This window comes from Phyllobates terribilis, unplaced genomic scaffold, assembly GCF_046119375.1.
Source record: "Phyllobates terribilis strain yellow unplaced genomic scaffold, ASM4611937v1 Scaffold_2__4_contigs__length_985480577, whole genome shotgun sequence".
NCBI classification, from domain to species: Eukaryota; Metazoa; Chordata; class Amphibia; order Anura; family Dendrobatidae; genus Phyllobates; species Phyllobates terribilis.
The window spans coordinates 389,813,172-389,833,173 of NW_027362762.1; the positions used below are offsets into that span (position 1 = coordinate 389,813,172).

At 40.0% G+C, this 20,002-nt stretch overlaps 1 protein-coding gene across 2 annotated transcripts in view; it reads left to right on the forward strand.

The window, feature by feature from the left end:
* Positions 1–20,002, forward strand: part of RASA3 (RAS p21 protein activator 3) — a 230,725-nt gene that overhangs the window by 205,042 nt on the left and 5,681 nt on the right. For both annotated transcript variants that reach the window (XM_073664847.1, XM_073664846.1), the window contains exons 16-22: positions 581–658; positions 3,873–3,950; positions 4,658–4,731; positions 8,375–8,481; positions 10,610–10,692; positions 14,050–14,258; positions 16,990–17,093. In XM_073664847.1, coding sequence (XP_073520948.1) covers positions 581–658; positions 3,873–3,950; positions 4,658–4,731; positions 8,375–8,481; positions 10,610–10,692; positions 14,050–14,258; positions 16,990–17,093 — 733 coding nt within the window. The remainder of the gene's footprint in view (positions 1–580; positions 659–3,872; positions 3,951–4,657; positions 4,732–8,374; positions 8,482–10,609; positions 10,693–14,049; positions 14,259–16,989; positions 17,094–20,002) is intronic.

Consider the following 20,002-nt stretch of genomic DNA (forward strand, 5'->3'; position numbering starts at 1 on the left):
ATGACAGCTGTCAATTAGGTTCTAAAGAATTTAACCAGCAGTGAACCAAATTCCTGATTAGATATTCAATATATGGATGATTGCGTCATCTTTGGTCTTTAGTGTGGTATAGGTTATTTAATACCAAGTATTAATACAATATATAACCTATTACTCACATTAGGAATATGTATTAATTGACCAGTTAGCAAAACAATAGGAATAAGTGGTGAATATCCTAGGGACTGGGAGATCATTGATGACTTATTTTCTAAATATTCTATTTTAAATGAAATATTAAAAGCTACGTTTTAAAATGACTTCTAATTGTGCCAATTGGATTAGACAGTGAATTATATGTCTACTTTTGTATCTACATTTTTTTTCTTGTCCCATTGCATTTAACATGAGGTTTTTTAGCAATTTTATACCAGCCTGTATTGCGATAGTTTATGGCCTTTGCATGTTTATATTATTACAAAGTGTGTGCTAGAAACTGAAAGCTTGTGGATTTCCCAGTGGCAGAAACCATAGCTCTGTGGTAAATGTAGCCCTTTGTAGTGTTTAAATTGCAATCAATGACTTTAACTGTTTCACGCAGGACCCACAGACTTCTAGAACTTTGACCCTCATCTCCAAGACTATCCAGACATTAGGCAGCTTATCGAAGTCAAAATCTGTAAGTATTTCAACTGTGAACACCTGAAGATAAAACCAACAAACGTACATGAAAAACTGTAGATTTCACCAATATTTTTGTTTCTCTGGATGAGATTTGTGTTTTCACGAGATGATCACCATAGTAAATTGAGGACTGGGCTTCCTGACCACCGATATGGTTTGTTTATAGGCATATTATTACGCAGTTGAATACTTGGTCTTGCCAATAATGAACATTTATTTGATTTATTGATGTATTTGTAAGTTTTTTAGTACGTCATTTCTTTGTGGTTAGCTTGTTTATCACTAGCTCACTACAATATCACCCTCAACATTAATCTTCTACTCTTGAGGCGTTGTTTCATTCTATGGAGAATGAGTCGCCACAGTTTATTTTAACAGCTCTTTCCTAATAGTCATTATTTATGCTGCTTTTACTAAGGAGAGAGCATCTGATTGTCCTCAAAGCACTACATGTGTTATCCAAGGGCATGGTACTGGCAATTGTGCAACAGAATCAATCTTTGGCATCTTTTCCATGCTCCTCTTCTTTTAAGGATGGGTTGAGAGTGTGAGGAACAGGAAATATCTATATTTTCCTCTGTAATTAACAGCATTTACTCTTTCACAGATTCAGTTTCTATTAATCCAAACTGAAGTCTAAGAACTGAAAATTAATATTTCATTGAGACAGTGAGGATTTATTTCAGGCAGTGCTGTATATAGCTAAGCATGAATGATTGATTTTCTTGCACTCAGTAGATGAGAAGCTGCAGAACTAGTCCTTACACTTTACCACCTGTAATGCCAAAGCTTTTATGTAGAAGACGTTCCTTAGCTGATTCAATCTCTAATTTTGGTTCGGAAATATTGTAGTCATCATAATATTCATTAGTACAGTTAAGAAGTTTATAGTATTATGTGATAACCTGTCGTTTCCTAGTATGCAGAGAGATCCTTCATCAAGGAAGCATTGTTTACCGAGTGTCTCTTTAAATTACAAGTAATTGATTTTCACTGTGATGGAAATTAGATTTTTGGCACCTATTTACTTTTAAGGAGTTCTTCTCTATGGACAATATCTACTACTAAAAGTCCCTAGATCAGGATTCCCAGCTATCAGCTGTAATTTGCAGGAAACTTGGCAGAAAGTGTTCATTTTCCATTCCCCATCATGAAGCTTAACAGTTTCCATTTGAATCCATGAGCTTCGTGTGTGATGCAAGAGAGAACAAATCTTTTGGCGTGTTAGATGCTTTTTGTAACTGCTCTCATCTCTGGCCAAGAGAGAAGATCCTAAACATGGAACCCAACTCTATTAGCTCAGAATTTCCTACCAGGGTGTATAAAAGTGCGTTTTCTAAATTGGACAACTCCTTTTATACACTGCTCAAAAAAATATAGGGAACGCTCAAATAACACATCCTTGATCTGAATGAATGAAATATTCTCATTGAATGCTTTGTTCTGTACAAAGTTGAATGTGCTGACAACAAAATCACACAAAAATTATCAATGGAAATCAAATTTATTAGCCAATGGAGGCCTGGATTTGGAGTCTCCCCCAAAATTAAAGTGGAAAAACACACTACAGTCTGATCCAACTTTGATGTAATGTCCTTAAAACAAGTCAGAATGAGGCTCAGTATTGTGTGTGGCCTCTACATGCCTGTATGACCTCCCTACAACTCCTTGGCATGCTCCTGATGAGGTTGCGGATGGTCTCCTGTGGGATCTCCTCCCAGACCTGGACTAAAGCATCCGCCAACTCCTGGACAGGCTGTGGTGCAACGTGACGTTTGTGGATGGAGCGAGACATGATGTCCCAGAGGTGCTCAATCGGATTCAGGTCTGGGGAACGGGCGGGCCAGTCCATAGCTTCAGTGCCTTCATCTTGCAGGAACTGCTGACACACTCCAGCCACATGAGGTCTGGCATTGTCCTGCATTAGGAGGAACCCAGGGCCAACCGCACCAGCATATGGTCTCACAAGGGGTCTGAGGATCTCATCTCAGTACCTAATGGCAGTCAGGCTACCTCTGGCGAGCACATGGAGGGCTGTGCGGCCCTCCAAAGAAATGTCACCCCACACGATTACTGACCCACTAACAAACCGGTCATGCTGAAGGATGTTGCAGGCAGCAGATCGCTCTCCACGGCGCCTCCAGACTCTGTTACGTCTGTCACATGTGCTCAGTGTGAACCTGCTTTCATCTGTGAAGAGCACAGTGCGCCAGTGGCGACTTTGCCAATCCTGGTGTTCTATGGCAAATGCCAAGCGTCCCGCACCGTGTTGGGCTGTGAGCACAACCCCCATCTGTGGATGTTGGGCCCTCATACCACCCTCATGGAGTCGGTTTCTAACCGTTTGTGCAAACACATGCACATTTGTGGCCTGCTGGAGGTCATTTTGCAGGGCTCTGGCAGTTCTCCTCCTGTTCCTCCTTGCACAAAGGTGGAGGTAGCGGTCCTGCTGCTGGGTTGTAGCGCCTCCAGCCTCTGGACACTACGCTGACAGACACAGCAAACCTTCTTGCCACAGCTCGCATTGATGTGCCATCCTGGATGAGCTGCACTACCTGAGCAACTTCTGTGGGTTGTAGAGTCCGTCTCATGCTACCACGAGTGTGAAAGCGCAACCAACATTCAAAAGTGACCAAAACATCAGCCAGAATGCATTGGTACTGAGATATGGTCTGTGGTCCCCATCTGCAGAACCACTCCTTTATTGAGTGTGTCTTGATAATTGCCAATAATTTCCATCTATTGTCTATTCCATTTGCACAACAGCATGTGAAATTGATTGTCAATCAGTGTTGCTTCCAAAGTGGACAGTTTGATTTCAAAGAAGTTTGATTTACTTGGAGTTATATTCTGTTGTTTAAGTGTTCCCTTTATTTTTTTGAGCAGTGTAGTTTGCTTGTCAAAATCGTTCTCACAATGGATACATATTGCTTGTAATTGGATGCATAGAGTTGAGTTTTACCCTTATTAAACAAAATTGGGCACCATACAAGTTGTAGGTAAATGCCATATGCACAGCTGATAGCTCTGACTTCTTGCATATAAACAGAGGGATTAAACTCAGGTTTATTACAAAGTAGCAAGACTTTTCATTATAGAGTGACCAAATCTATTTTTACAAAAGACTAGATAACCGCTTTGGTGTAATTTTCCTTACCATTAAGATATTAAATAGCTGGTATAACCTCTTTACTTGTCTTTTTTTACAGGCAAGTTTCAAAGAGACCTACATGGCTGCATTTTATGACCACTTTAATGAGCAGAAATATGGAGATGCTGTGAAGAATGTGAGTTTCTTAGGTTTTTCTTGGATTGCATAGCTGCCTAGGAAAGTTTTTTAAATGTCCATGCACCTGTTGACTATTTTGAAGGCTAAACACACACTTGTTAGATTCTCTGAGTTGTTGGCACATAAAACCCCGTTTAACAGCTAGGTGGCTGATCCTGTCCCCCCCCCCCTTTACAGTGGTTTGGCTAGACAAAATCATCTAAAAAAACAGGATCTGGAAATAAATCATTGAAAAAGGCTTCTAAATGACAGTATTCTAATCCAAATTATGAATGAGTGCAGATATTATATTTGCCAACAATAGAGGGCCAGCTGTATCTTTCCATTTTCCGGCCTTTACTATAAGCAGCTGGTAGCATTTCTGGCTCACTAATATATATTTATATCAGTCTGATGTTGGTTTTCATTAAAATGACGATACTAATAATATTACATGATGGCATTGTGTACAGTGTAAGCATTAGTGGTTTACTACTAGATTCACTTGCTACCTGTAAATGAAGTTGATGCAAGTAGAGCCACGTGTCTTAATTGTCAGATGCCATGTATCAGGGGACGAGGCATGCCCAGAATACATTCATGCAATATGATCTTGGTTCATGGACACACAGGCCACATACAGTTCCATTTATAAACATTGGCTTGTTTGTATTCACATCATTCACCAATTTTCTTTGTCATTAACTCATATTCCTGCTTGTTTAGTTCCTGGACCTGATATCCTCCTCGGGAAGGAGAGATCACAAGAGCATAGAGCAACCTATTCTTCTTAAAGAAGGGTAAGATTAAACCCAATCATCTTTTCTACTCCAGAAGCAATACTGTGTTTATTGCATATAGTAATTACATCAGATCTTTCCTTCTCTAACTTAAACATGAAAAAATGATTGCTTAGATTTAGTTTGATACTATGGGAAACCGGCATGTATTTTCTTTGCTCTAGAATTTATTAGACCTCGTTTTGATTATGTAACCCCATCAGACAAGATGAACTAGTATTCAGTAAGCAATAGTTACATATTAACCAGGTTATTCGGGATGTGTATATAATCTATTTTGCACAGGTAACTATAACCAGGCAGTAGATATAGTTAAAAACAATACATGCACTGCCAGCAATATATGGGAACTAGCGATACCATCAAGCAATGTCCTGCAGTGAATAGGTAGCACTACGCGGAAGACATGATACCAACCCAACTAGCCTAATAAGAGGTCTCGGTCTAAAAGTGTTCCGCTCTTGGCAGATTACTTCCAGTGATTGTGTCGGTATGTAGTTCCAGTTAGATATTCTCCAATGTGCAATGCTTGATGATCCAAGTTGGACTTAGTAAGTATGGGAGTGCCACGGCCAGTAGCAACTCCTTTACTGTTGACATCACAGTACTTGTACATAGTATTATAAGAACCTCACCAAGTCTATCCTCCAACACTTTTTAAAGATACCTTCTCTTCCTCCTACTGAGAAAGAAGAGCAGGCATCTTTGAAACACGTTGGAGGACAGACTTAATGTTGATCTTGTCCCATTCTCTACAAGAACTGTGACGTCACATACTACCTACTCGGGACTCAAGCCTGAAATGCTGTGGATGACAATGGGGGAATTGCTATCGGCCCGGTTGCTCCCATACTTGCCTAGTCTATTTTGAATCATCGAACATTGCATATCAGAGGATATCTAACTGGAACTAGACACCAGCATAATCATTGGAAATAATCTGCCAGTAGCTAATCATTTCTAGACCAAGCTGTGCCGGTATCATATATCCTGCGCGCGTTGTGCTATTTACTACAGGACATGGTTAGCTACAATATATCGCTGCCATTGCATTTATTATTTTTAACTATACCTATTGTCCTGTTTAAGTCACCTGTGAAAATAGATTGTATATACATTACTCTTAGGGGTTATATCCATGTTAGCCCTTGCTGGGTAAGGCCAACTATATTGCAATGGAAACGTCAATTTTGATTTTGCCTGGTTTGTATTTAGGTTAGTTGGGAGTTTACACCCAAAGGATATGTTAAGATCATCAGAAAAATATTGTGTTCCCGATAATGGAGGTGTCTTTCAGAAGTTGTTTACTAGCTAAAATCATTTTGATTACCGATGTTTTTTATGGTCATCAGATCATTTTTTTGGCAGATGAGAAAGATTTCAGTCAGATCAATTGGTCTTTTGGTAGAAAACCTGTAAGGGAACAAAAGCGCACAAGACCAATGTACCCTTTTAGGTACAAAGAAAGTAAAAAGAAGGTGTTCACCTGAGCAGGTTGTGTGCAGGCACAACTCCTATGAACACCTGAAGATATCAGCTGCTGCTGCCTCGTGGCTTTGGGATGATTACCTCCGGGATAGTTGACCAATTTGGATGATAACACGATATCAGGCTGCACTGCTGTAATGCAGGATCCTTAGGACCAAGATGAGTTGAATGGTTTTTATTTCCACTTGGCACACAGACTGATATAATTTTATCATCCAAATTGTCCTTTTATACACACCAATTTAAAATTGTATTGGTCTGTTAGGAAAGAAATTGGTAAGATGGTTGTACATGTAAACAAAAAAAAAACCTACAGAAATGGAGACTCATTTAGGAAGGAGACTAAAGAACTATATTTGCTAAATTGTGGAAATGTACTTTTAAAGGGAATCTGTCAGCAGGTTTATGCTATGTAATCTGAAGACAGCAGGAGATAGAGGCTGAAACACTGAATTCAGGGATGTGTCACTTGTCAAAGTGCCCACTGTTATTTACTAACTGTGAAGGATTTATCACTAAGAGATTAACATTGCTGGACTAGTCAACAACTAAGCCCCTCGCTGTCTATGGACTTTGTACATGAAGATCCTGGTGTGGGCGGGGTTTGCTTTCTCAGCTCTGTTTCATTCTAAGGCTATGTGCCCACGTAGCAGATTTGATGCAGAGCGTTTTTGCCTCTCTGGCAGAAAAAAACGCATGCAGATTTACATGCGTTTTTTCTGCCAGAGAGAAGCGTTTTTTCAGCGTTTTTACATGCATTTTCGCATGCGTTTTTTCAAGCAGTTTTCCAAGCGATTTTGAGCATCACTTGGAAAAGTGCTTGACAAGTTGGTCACACAATATAAATCCATGCAACCGGCATGGATTTATAATGTGTGAACAACTGATGCTTTAAATGCAGCATCTATAGTAAAAAAAAAAAAAAATTAAAACGTTAAAAAAAAACAAAAAAAACCCTGTATATTCACCTCTCCGGCGGCCCCCAGTCTCCTCCCGGCGGCGATCCTCTCTCTTCGTCGTCCCGCAGTGTACTGTCAGGACCTGCGGTGACGTCATTTAGTCAGCTGATGGTCACGCAACCATCACCTGACTGCCGACGTCAGCGGTCGCGTGAACATCAGGTGACTAAATGACGTCACCGCAGGTCCTGACAGTACACTGTGGGACGCCAAGCAGAGAGGACGTGGCCGGGAGCAGACCGGGGGCCGCCGGAGAGGTGAGTATACAGGTTTTGTTTATTTTTAACTTTTTATTTCTTTTTTTCACCGCGTGGTAGCCGGGATGAAGAGTAGTCTCCTCTTCATCCCGGGTACCACACGCACCGCGATTACGCTGCAAATTCGCGACCATTGAATTTAATTGAAACGCAGCAAATCCACATATACCTGCGGGTTTGCTGCGTTTCAATGTTCCTCAATGGCCGCAAATTTGCAGCGTAATCGCGGTAGAAATGGTCATGCTGCGTTTTGCAACGCAATGCGAATTCGGCGCGCTAATTAGCGCATCATGTACACAGCACATCCGAATTCACATTGCTTTGCATGGCAGACTGTTTTACAAGCGTTTTCGCAGCCGTAAAAACGCCGCAAAAACGTTACGTGGGCACTTAACCTAAATCTGAAAGCTCTGATTGTATCAGAACGGCTGCACCCAGTAATCTAAGTGATACATCGTTGAATTCAGCTTCTCTTTGCCTACGTTATGCTGCTCTCAGATGAGCTAGCAAAAACCTGCTGAAAGATTCACTTTAAGTGCTGAATGTCAAACTACTGTCTAAAGAGATATTGTGATATGTTTTCTTTTTAGGTTTAGGAGTATTTTTAAGTCATTAATTAAGAAATCCTGGAAAATCCTTCTGTACTAAGCTTCACTTTTTTTTTTTTATACTCCTCTGTCTGGATTAAAACAGACTTCGCAGACTTAAAAATCCATTTTTAGGGGTTGTCATGGATTGACTATTACTTCACTATTTGCTGCTTAGTTGCTGGTATTTAAATGTTAAGGCTTTCAAATTTTCTCTTAGCTATTTCTTGTGATATATTTAGAAATATACAAGCATTAAGATATGAAGTAATGGTTTCATGATTTGATGTTCTCTTTTTACCTGTTGCCCCACTTAATATTAAAAAGATTTATTTTTGTAACCTTCACATAGATTTATGATCAAAAGAGCTCAAGGGAGGAAGCGTTTTGGTATGAAAAATTTCAAGAAGCGATGGTTTCGACTAACTAACCATGAGTTTACATACCAGAAAGGCAAAGGTAACTCATGCGAAGATTTCTTTTTTGAAGTGAAACCTTAATTGTGTTTTCTAAACTATTGCTGCTTAGCTTAAAACCCTTTTCACTCACTTGTATCTAGAGTCTTTAAATTCTGTTTATTTTAAACATTTTTTTAATAAAACTTGTTATTCACTTTTACAGAATCCTGTTAAACCCTCAATGTGTTTGCTCCCCACATCTTTTGGTCTTAACCTGGCTATACCTAGTATTGCACAGATGATGGAATTGTTGCCTGTGCAATACTAAGGAAATCCTGAAAACATGACCTGTTGGTGGGCCTTGAGGACTGGAGTTGGGGAACCCTGTTTTAGACAGCTGTTTTTTTACCTACGTGTTTATGATTGGTCAGTCTCTATTGTGATTTGTCTGGGTTTCCATCAATGAGATGAAAATCTGTCATACTGCATGAAACTAGAAGATCTGTCATTGTAGGGGTCTGCACACACGTTGTGATTTTTTTTCCTGCTCAGATTTGTCAGAAATCCTGAAGGATTTCCTAGTCCCAGCAAAGTGAATGAGAATCCTGAAGTCTCATTCACACATTGCTTATTTTTCAGATTTACCATATTTTGCGGATTATGAGACGCACCGGATTATAAGACGCACCCCAAATTTTGGGGTGCAAAATAGGAAAATATGTTTTTTTAAAAAATAAAATGGTTCGCCTTATAATCCTTTTTACCTAGGGGGCAGCGGTGGTGGAGAAGGGGGTCACACATACCAGCGATTGGAGGCGGCTGCGGCAGGAGTCGGTCCCCGTCTTCAGAAGCTGTGTCGCTGATTCAAGGCAGTGGTAGTGGGGTGAGGCTGCAGGCCCCGTCCTCAGAAGAAGTGTCGCTGATTCAAGACGGTAGTGGTGGTGGCGGCGGTAACGGGGCGATTCTGCGGCCCAAGTGGTGGTCCTCAGAAGTCTTCGGTGAGCGGAGGCGAGATTCCCTATCCCGTACATAGCCCTGCGCTGTGCTTTGGTAAAATGGCCGCCGGATCATGCGCAGATCGAGAACTTGAGAGACACAGCATCGCCCCGCTACCGCCGCCACCACCACCGCCTTGAATCAGCGACACTTCTTCTGAGGATGGGGCCCGCAGCATCGCCCCACTACCGCCGCAGCCGCCACCAACCTCCTGTATCTGGGACCCCGATCCGACACCGTCCCACAGGTAAAATACCGTAAGTTCGCATTATAAGACGCACCCCCTTTTTCCTCCCAAATTTGGGGGGAAAAAAGTGCGTTTTATAATCCAAAAAATTCAGTAAATCTGCACCACTTCAATTCTTTTAGGGTTTTGCTGCAACTTTCATCCATATGAATGAATGGTAAAAACATATCAGAATTTTCAGCTACACATATCCTAAAAGTTCAACTAGTTCATGGATATATGTCATTGGTGGGCATTTGTAACACTCATTCATGTCACAAAAAGGTGCCAAAGGTCAGCAGAAAGTTGTCGAAACCAATCTTTTCAGCCTTCTAAAATCTCTAGTGTATGCTCTGCAATAAAGATATAAACTGTACTTTACTAGACATTCAAGAAATTTTTTATGTTAAATTTATTTATTTTTTCAAACAACCCCAAAAAAAAACAACCCAAAAAAAAGGTACGATTTCTGTTCAGGTTCTGTTAGTGTTTCAGTTTTTATCATTGATGTTTCTTCCGTGATTTTCTGTTGTGAAAAAAATAAAATTGCTCAACTTCTCCAACGCAATGCAATATTAAATATGGACTGCACATGGATTACACACGGATAATAATGTAGGCTGTCAGTGATTTTTCATGGACCCCATAGACTTGTATAGGCAATTTTGATCCTGGACTCAGATCAAAAATAGGCATGTCTCTTTTTTTTTTTGTGTACCACTTGCTCCACAAAAAAACTCGCACATGTAAAAAGACATATGACTATAATGGGGACGTATTCTATCAGTGAAAAATACGGATAGAACATGTACTTGATTCACAGATGTCTGAATGAGGCCTAAAGAGTATAACATATTATAAAATAAAAAGGAGTACATTGCTTAAGAGATGTTGTGTTAATTTGTTTAGGTAATAAGTAGTGAGTGCTGGTGTACTGTATTAATGATAGAAACGTTGTTTCTTCCAGGTGATCACCCACTTTGCAGTATTCCAATTGAAAATATTTTAGCTGTAGAAAGAGTAGAAGAGGAGTCCTTCAAAATGAAGAATGTGAGTCATATGTAATAAATAAGTAATAAATCTAATGTTAATAAAAAAAAAAAAATTCAACTCAAGAATTCAAGGGTTGTGTCTATGTCCTGGCACCTGTTGTAAAGAAAATTTCTACATTTCATCGCTAGGAAAGAAACGTAGACCATGTGCTGCCACCTTAATGATGTAAATATATAACATTAAAAAATGTTGCCAAAGAAGACCTTAAAGGTGTTCTCCAAGAATGTGATAAAATGGCACCTGTGATATATTTCCAACTTCAGCCTGTCCTAATCATATGTCATGTCAGGCTGCTTATTGAATTCATACAGCTCCCAAGACCTGTGTCTCAACTGATAGAAGAGCTGTATCATACATACCTCTGTCTGCTGGAGGCAAGGCTATGATATGTTAAGAAATACATCTCGTCGCTGAGGGTCATTTCCAGCTTCAATGTCCTCACTTCTTAATTGTGATCAGCATGGCAAAGATATATTTCTTCATATATCACATCCCTGCTCCCGTCCAACTGAGGTACGTGTGATAGGCTATGTGCCCATGATGCAGAAATGCTCCGGATTTTTCCTGAGCGTTTCTGTATCTCCCCGGGCAGAAAAAACGCATGCGAATTGTACATGCGTTTTCCTGCCACGTACATGCGGATGTGAAGCGTTCTTCACATGCATTTCCGCATGCTTGTTGACAAGCGCTTTCCAAGCGATTTTAGCATCACTTGGAAAGTGCTTGTCGACTTGGTCACACTATATAAATCCATGCAAAAGGCATGGATTTATATACTGTGACCTCAAAGAATGGTTAAAAATAAAAAAATAAATATATACTTACCTTCCGATGGCCCCCCCAGGAGTCTTGCTTCACCGTCCCGGCTGCTGGCAGATTGCGGTACACTGAAGGACCTGCCGACGTCAGCATCGTGTGACTCGTCACATGACTATGATGTCAGCGCAGGTCCTCCAGTCCATCGCGATCTGCCGGCATGAGAGGACGAGCACATCGGGGGCCGCCAGAAGGTAAGTATATATTTATTTTATTCTTCTTTTTTTTTTTTTTTTTTTTTTTACAGTTTCTGTGGTACCCGGGTCCGGAGGAGAGTCTCCTCTCCTCTAGACCCGGGTACCATCCGCACATTGAACTCATGTATTCCGCATGTGCTTATCTAGTGAAGTGGATACATGCGTTCTAATGCAAGTCAATGGCGGTGAAAACGCTGCTCTTCCTCAAAATAATTGGTAGTGCTGCGTTTTTTTCCGCAATGATAATCCGCAGCGGAAATTTCCGCAGCATGTGCACAGCACATGCGGATTATCATTGGGGAACATGGCAGGCATTCTACCATGCGTTTTTTTAAGCGTTGCTGCAGCGTTTTTGCCGCTGCGGAAACGCTTAAAAAACGCATCGTGGACACACAGCCATACAGCTCTTTTGTCCGTTGAGAAACAAAAGTCTCATGAGCTGGATTTCTTCAGTCTGCTGCCCGTCCTTACGCTTGACTAGGACTGATTTCAGTTTTACATTGGATCTTGGATGCTATTTTATCAAAGAGGGCTAATAGGAAAAGATGGACCTATTAGCCCTTATAAAAATTTAAAACTTGAGTCTAGAACAAAATTTTAGTGGTAAGAATGTAATTATTCTTTCCTCGCCACCCAATGGTATAAAATTCTGTGAGGAACATGTGGTATCAATATGTTAACTGAACACCTAGATGAATTCATTGCAAGGTGTAGTTTGTATAATGAAGTCACTTTTGGGGTGGGTGTGGGGTTCTGCTGTTCTGACTCTTCAGGGGCTCTGCCAGTGTGACATGGCACTCTCAAACCATTCCAAAATTTTAAACCCAATATGGCACTCCTTCCCTTCTGAGCTTTCCACTGTGCCTCAAAAGTAGTTTTCAACCACATATGGGGTATTGGTGTACTCAGGAGAAATTGCGTTACATACTTTGTGGTCCATTTTTTCTTATTATCCCTTTTAAAAATTAAAAACTTAGGGCCAAAGCAACATTTTAGTGGAAAAAAATTGTAATGTCCATTGACTAAGTCCAATATTATACAATTGTGTGAATGGCCTCAGGGTTAAAAAGGCTCACTACACCCCTAGATGAATTCCTCAAGAGGTGTAGTTTCCTACATGGGGTCACTTGTGGGGATGTCTGCTGTTTTGGCATGTCAGGGGCTCTTCAAATGTGACATGGCATCCGTAATTTATTCCAGCCAAAATTGCACTCCAGAATTCAGTTGGTGCTCCTTCCCTTCCGAGCCCTGTCGTGCAAACAGTAGCTTTCCACCACATATAGGGTATCTGCATGCTCAGGAGAAATGGCACAACATATTCTGGAGTCCATTTTCTCTTGATACCCCTGTGAAAAGGAAAAATATGGGCCTAACGCAACATTTTTGCTGGAAAAATTCATTTTTTTCATAGCTCAATGTTATAAAATTCTGTGAAACACCTGTGGTTTCAAGGTGCTCATCACACCTCTTGATCAGTTCCATGAGGGGTGTAGTTTCCAAAATGGGGCCACAGATGGGGGGTTTCCACTGTTTAGGCACATCAGGGGCTCTGCAAACACAACATGGCATCCACTATCTATTCCAGCCAATTTTGCGCTCCAAAAGTTGAAGGGTGCTCCTTCCTTTCCGAGCCCTGCTGGGTACCCAAACAGTATTTTTCCCCCACATATGGGGATATCAACATACTCAGGAGAAACTGAACAACAAATTGTATGGTCCATATTCTCCTCTTACCCTTTTGAAAATGCAAAATTTGGGTATAAATCAATATTTTGGTGAGAAAGAAAAATTTTAATTTTTTCCTTCCACATTGCTTTAATTCTGTTGAGGCCCCTAAAGTGTTGATTGTGGTTTTGAGCACTTTGAGGGGTGTCGTTTTTTAAATGAATTTAAAAGGAATTCAAGAGGAATGTGGTCCCTAAAAAAAAAAAAAAAAAAAAAAAAAAAAAAATGTTTTGTAGATTTTGTTGGCAAATGAGAAATTGCTGATAAACTTTTAACCCTTCTAACTCGCTAACAAAAAAATGATGTTTATGTGAAGTAGACAGGTTGCAAATGTTATTTATTAACTATTTTGTATGGTATAACTATCTGCGTTAAGGGCATAAAAATTCAAAGTTTAAAAATTGCTAAATTTTCAAATATTTTTGTCAAATTTTTGATATTTTCATAAATAATCACAAATTATATTGACCTAAATTTACCACTAATGTGAAGTACAAAATGTCATGCAAAAACAAACTGTGAATCACTGGAATATGTTCCAGAGTTATTAACTCGTTAAAGTGACACTGAGCCTCAATTGACTTAATAAATATAACAGTTTGTTTTCTCATTTTAGATGTTTCAAGTTATTCAGCCTTCGAGGACCTTATATATTCAAGCAAATAACTGTGTTGAAGCGATGGACTGGATAGACATCCTCACCAAAGTTAGCCAATGTAACCAGAAACGCCTCACTGTTTACCATCCTTCAGCCTTCCTGAATGGGCACTGGCTGTGTTGTAAGGCTACCTCAGAGAATGCCTCTGGCTGCAGTCCGTGCACTGGGTAAGAAAATGTGTTGGTTCTATGCGTGCCCATACCCATTGCCATTGGTGGTTTGGGGAGCAGTGCAGCAAAAGCTTCGGGCACTTTCGAATGTAACACTTTATGGGCATCTGATCTATGACCTTATTGAAAGTGTCATAATAATATGAAACACTGAGCACTATCATATTATATTTATGGATTGGAACCCTACCCTGCACCACCCCTACACGGAGTGACATATACTGCTTGCTGCTTATTGAAAGTGTCAAAATGTAGTTTAAAGGGAATTTGCTTTCAGAAAATGACCTACTGTATAAATCTGGTTTTATTGGCAATGTAATTTTTTAATTTGGGCTATTTTTTTTTTTTTTTAAATACAGATTGTGATATTAAAAATATCATACAGGCAGCTCAGATTATTTTGGACTCGTACTTCCAGTTTTTTTTTTCTTCAGGAAATCCACATGGATATTAGCAGCAATAGACTTCCTCTGAAATAAATCAGACTGCCTCATAAATCCTACTAGAAGAAATGCCATACTTAATAATAAAACATCTTATTTATTAAATCAATTAAGACAATAACAACATGTCATAATAATATGTAAATATATTCCAAAGAGAGGTAAAACAAAATGGGTATTAAATGATTGGAAATGTGTAAAATAATACCACTATGAGCCATACAAGTAGAGATAATGCATGTCATCCCACATATATAGTCAGGAAGAGTTGAATCTCGTATAAGTAAAGTGTAAGTGCATAAATGTTTAAATCATAATTGAAAGAGACCAAAAAATATATAAATCTAGTCATATAATAAGTATGTATAACAAATAGCTGATTAATAAAAGTGTCCATGAAATGGGTAAGTGTCATAATAATTAGTAATAATTGGCCATACATATCACCCAGTAACCCCACCCCAACACACGTTTCACACCTTGGTTCCTCAAGGGGCAATGCAGACACTGTATCTGTATTTTAGCTACAATATTCTTCATATTAAGGCTGCGTTCACACATTGCGTATTTTCGCTTACTTTTTTGCGCAGCTTTTTCAAAATACGCAATGTGCCTTGTGTCTGCCAGCAAAGTGAATGGGAAATTCACTTTGCCGTTCAGACACTGTGTAATTTTACGCAGCGGGAAAGCGCAGCTGCGTAAAGAATTGGCATGTCAATTCTTTACGCAACTGCGTCCCGTGCTTTCTCTCTATTGTGCCCATTATAAGCGATGGAATTACGCAGCGGTGTTCACACACTGCGTAATTCCAGCGCCTTTTTACGGAGGCGCAGGACAAACTCGCCTATCCGATGGATGGGAGAGGCGTCCGGTTCCGCGCTTCCAGCATCTGCCGGTGAAGCGATCAGCTGTTAGCTAACCGGCTTGTAACCGGCCGGTCAGCTGATTTACAAGCCGGTCAGCTGATCGCTTCACGGCAGATGCTGGAAACCGCGGGACCGGACCGGACGCCTCTCCCATCCATCAGATAGGTGAGTATCCATAGTTTTTTTCTTTTAATAACTTAAGCAGTGTATGTACTGCAGCCAGAAGCTGTCTGTACATACACTGCTAGGGGGACACTCACACACACGACACATAGACACAGACAGTACACACACGACACATAGACACATACATTACATTACATACAGGTGTCCATGCTCGTCACACTTCATTTCTCCTGCACCTCCGTAAAAAAACGCAGTGTGTGAATGGAGGTGCTTTTTTTACCTGCGTAAAAAAACGCAGGGAAATACGCAATGTGTGAACGCAGCCTAAAACAAACTTCCTCAATGACCCTAAGAATTTTAAATTTTGGAGCATATATATTTATGCAAATGAGTTAACTAGTTCATGTACATAAAAATCTGTGTGTGACGCATAGACATGAGTAGATTAAACAGGAAATGTACTAATACTGGCCCACCATGTAAGCAGTGTGTAAATATCTCTTCTTTGTGAACCTGTTGATGAATGTGGTTGGGTATAACAGCAGTGGCAGACAAGACCTGGCATTGTTTTCTGCAACTTTTTCCCCACACTTCACCTAATATCTTGACACTCTCCTGCAGTCAGTAATGTTACAGGTGCTGACACTGGCACCACACAGGCTCCATGTACTGCATGGCAGCAATGAGTATTATAATGTATTATAGTGTATTCTAGCACTCTGGAACACCACACACCATCCCCTCTGGTTAAGTTCACAAGCTGATAAGACTAGTTGTTGGGTGTGCAGCCTGCAATGTGCTCTCCCTGCTCTCCCTCCTTGTACACATCCCCAGTCAGTCTAAAGTTACTGAGGATCACAGGCCACACCCCCAGTGACATCACCATGCAGCGCTCAGCCATTCAAAGCACAGACAGGAATTATCTCTGTTCTGTGCTCCAAACAGACTGTGGCAGGAAATGTGGAGCTGGGAAGTCACATGACCAGATGTAGCAGCTCAGGAACAGAATATTAACAGCAAGTTAATGATGAACTTCCTTTATTTCTGATGGGCTTTACCCTGCATTAATATTCTGTGTGGCAGGAAAACCCCTTTAACACACTATTCTGCCCAAAAATATGCATTGATAAACTTGCACCATTTTTTTTTCATTTTAAGCTGTATAAACCAATCACCAAATATCCTAGTTGTGAAAAGAGAAAATGACTTTTCTGAACTAATATTACACAGATCAGTAACTTAGATACACATCCTGAGCAAGCACATTTTTATGTCATCTCGTACTGATTACAGGGGCCTGCCAGCAAATATCCAGCTAGTCATTGATGGGGATAGAGAAACGGAAAGAATTTACTCCCTCTTTAACATATATATGGCCAAGATGGAGAAAATGCAAGGTAAGATTGAATTTTTTATAGTCATATATGAATGTCTTTTCTTTGGGAGATGGACAGACACAGGATGTAGTGTATAAAGATTTAGGTAATACATAAGTATGAGCCACATAGTTTCCCACTGCCCCAGTAGGTAATCATTTTATAACATTTTAATAACTTAAGCATTTCATATTTGCAAACTAGATAATTACAGTGAATTCTTGGAAAAATGGTTTCTATAATTATATGTAACTTATAATTTGGTGTATCAGGGTGCATGCTGATGCAAAAAACATGATGTGATTTTTATTTTTGTTGTATATTGGGGTAATTACTGGAACACAGTGGAAAAATGTTCAAAGTGAACTGGGGCTAGTGGTTAGTCCTCCTGCCTTTAGTGCTAGGCCAAGGTTTGAAGCCAACCATCTGCATGCTGTTTTATGTTCTTCGCATGACTGCTTGGGTTATTGGGTACACCAGTCTCCCTCCACACTCTAAAACATAATGGAAATGAGTTTCACTTCTCAGCAAATTTGCTGTTTATCAAGAAATTAGGCTTTTTAGCTACACTGTTATCTGAGAGAAATGCTGTATTGGATCAAGGCTGTATTAATCAGCCTCTCCGCATAAATAAGAATGTCCAAGGCTACTAAAAATAGGTTAACACTTCACCTTTTATTCATTCCACCATATTAAAATACAAACCTATTAGCAAGACAATATAGTGACATAGTGAATATTCCTCTTCACTGGCAACATGCTAACATCTTGAGATGAGTTTTGCATTTAAAAAACTATGAGGACGATTCATTAAGACTGGCATTGCGCACTCCAGTCTTAATGAATGAGCTTGTTAAAATGCGACGTGCCAAATTCATCGGGTGCATCTCTTGCCTGGTTTGTATCCCTGATAGAAAAGTATGCCAGTCAGGGACTGGATTACATTACTGGAGTCGGTTATGAAATTTACATGTATGATGGGCAGGCCTAGGCACGCCATGTTCTGCCCGGGTTACGTCCATATTGATGTGGGTTGCCGAAACTGACGTATAAACCTCAAATACCACAATATTTTTGAGGAACATACCAGTTTTTAAGATGTTTACATTTTTTGGCGAAAATACCTTAATGAATTGGCTTCAAAATATATCTTACATTGCATAAGTTTTTATTATGCAATGACTAATATTTAATTTAAAGAACTGTCACCAAATTTCGCCATGCAAACTACATTACTAAACACATCTTTTAGACTTGATGAGGGTGCTTTATTTACTTTGAGAATCCATGTCAGAATAATCCTTTTTTTTAAATTTAACTCAATTTTACAGCTCCTCAATGTCCCTCCTGCTGCTGAGAGCTCACACTGCTCAGTACAAGTAGCAGCTAACCATTTGGGAGAGCAGAGATTGAAAGCTCCCTTGCTATATAGTTGGACCTATAAAATGCTCATCTTGATCATACAACCATTATGGCCTGGATTTTCAAAGTGAGCACATCAACTTCATTAGGTCTGAGATCTTTTTAAGATCTAGTTTACAGTTCGTTTTGAAATCTAGTGACAGATCCGCTTTAAATCACAAAGTGCAAATCTTAAACGCAAAGCAGAAATTTTAAGACAGATCTGTGTACTATCCCTTTTATACATTTTTATATTTGAAAAACAGCTAATTACAAACTGGATAACCTATATTGGTTGTGCATCCATAAGATTAACTACTTAGGTTGCCCTCTTTTGGGCCCACTGTAGATCAAGCAGCTCCAATTTTAAATGAAAACTGTCAAAAAAATTGTATTTACCCTCAGTGATAATGTAATCTGCAGGTAAATACCTTTTTAAACAAGTCACAGCCTAATTGGAAGAGCGGCTGCAGGGAGAAAATGAAGGTATATCCTCCTTGCAGCCGCTTACTTCCACTCATAGAAGCAATGAAGGGGACTGTAATAGTCAGTGCTCACTACACAGTGATATTTCGATGTGAGGCATTCATAGCAAATCATAGTTACATAGGTTGAAAAAAGACCTAGGTCCATCAAGTTCAATCTTTCTCCACCAATTCTACATTGTGTCACTAGTTTAACTATAACAATGTTATGTGTACTGAGAAAATCATCCAGCCCTTTTTTAAAAGCTGTTAGAGCAGTCAGACTGTGCAATGCCTTACCACAAGGGGTAGTGATGGCAGACTCTAACTGTAAAGAACCCTTTCCTGTTTAGCTGCCGGAAAGCCTTGGGATCAACCCATGTAGCCATATAAGTTGGCCATTGATGGCCACAAAAGAGAAAACTGGAAAGATGTCTGGCTTTCTATTATCGTCTGTGGGATCTTTCTGACATCTATGGATTTGCTATTCCTATTGATAGCACATGGGTGCACAACCTGCTGCCTGAGAGCCACATGCTTCCTGAAGTACCCTTCTTTGCAGTCCTCAAACACCTGGTTACAGACATTCTTGACTGTTAGGTAGCGACTTGCATGTATTTCTATATCTGGGAGAAAATTAGCGATTAACACCATAGGGACCCCCATATGTTGGTTTAATGGGGAAATCCTGAAGCATGTGATGAGGACTACATGAGATGAAGTGACCATGAAGGAGTGCTGTTGTAGTCATTATGGTTTATGAGAGAAGGGAAACACTCAACCGTTTCTTCATGTTGCATTAAAGGGATTGTCTGGTTAAAATAAGTTGTCACCTATGCGCAGGACAGGTGACCCTTATTGATTGGTGGGTGTCCGATCAGTGGGACTCACACCGGTCAGCAGGACAGAGAAATGATTTACCCATCATAAAATGAAGTTGTAAGACCCCTGCTCTGTTTATTCTCTGACAGTAATGAGTGCAGCACTAAGCATCCCCTTAGACAATGAATGGTGTGGCGGTCAAGCATGCACACGGCTGCTTCGTTCTAACGGGTATGAAAATTC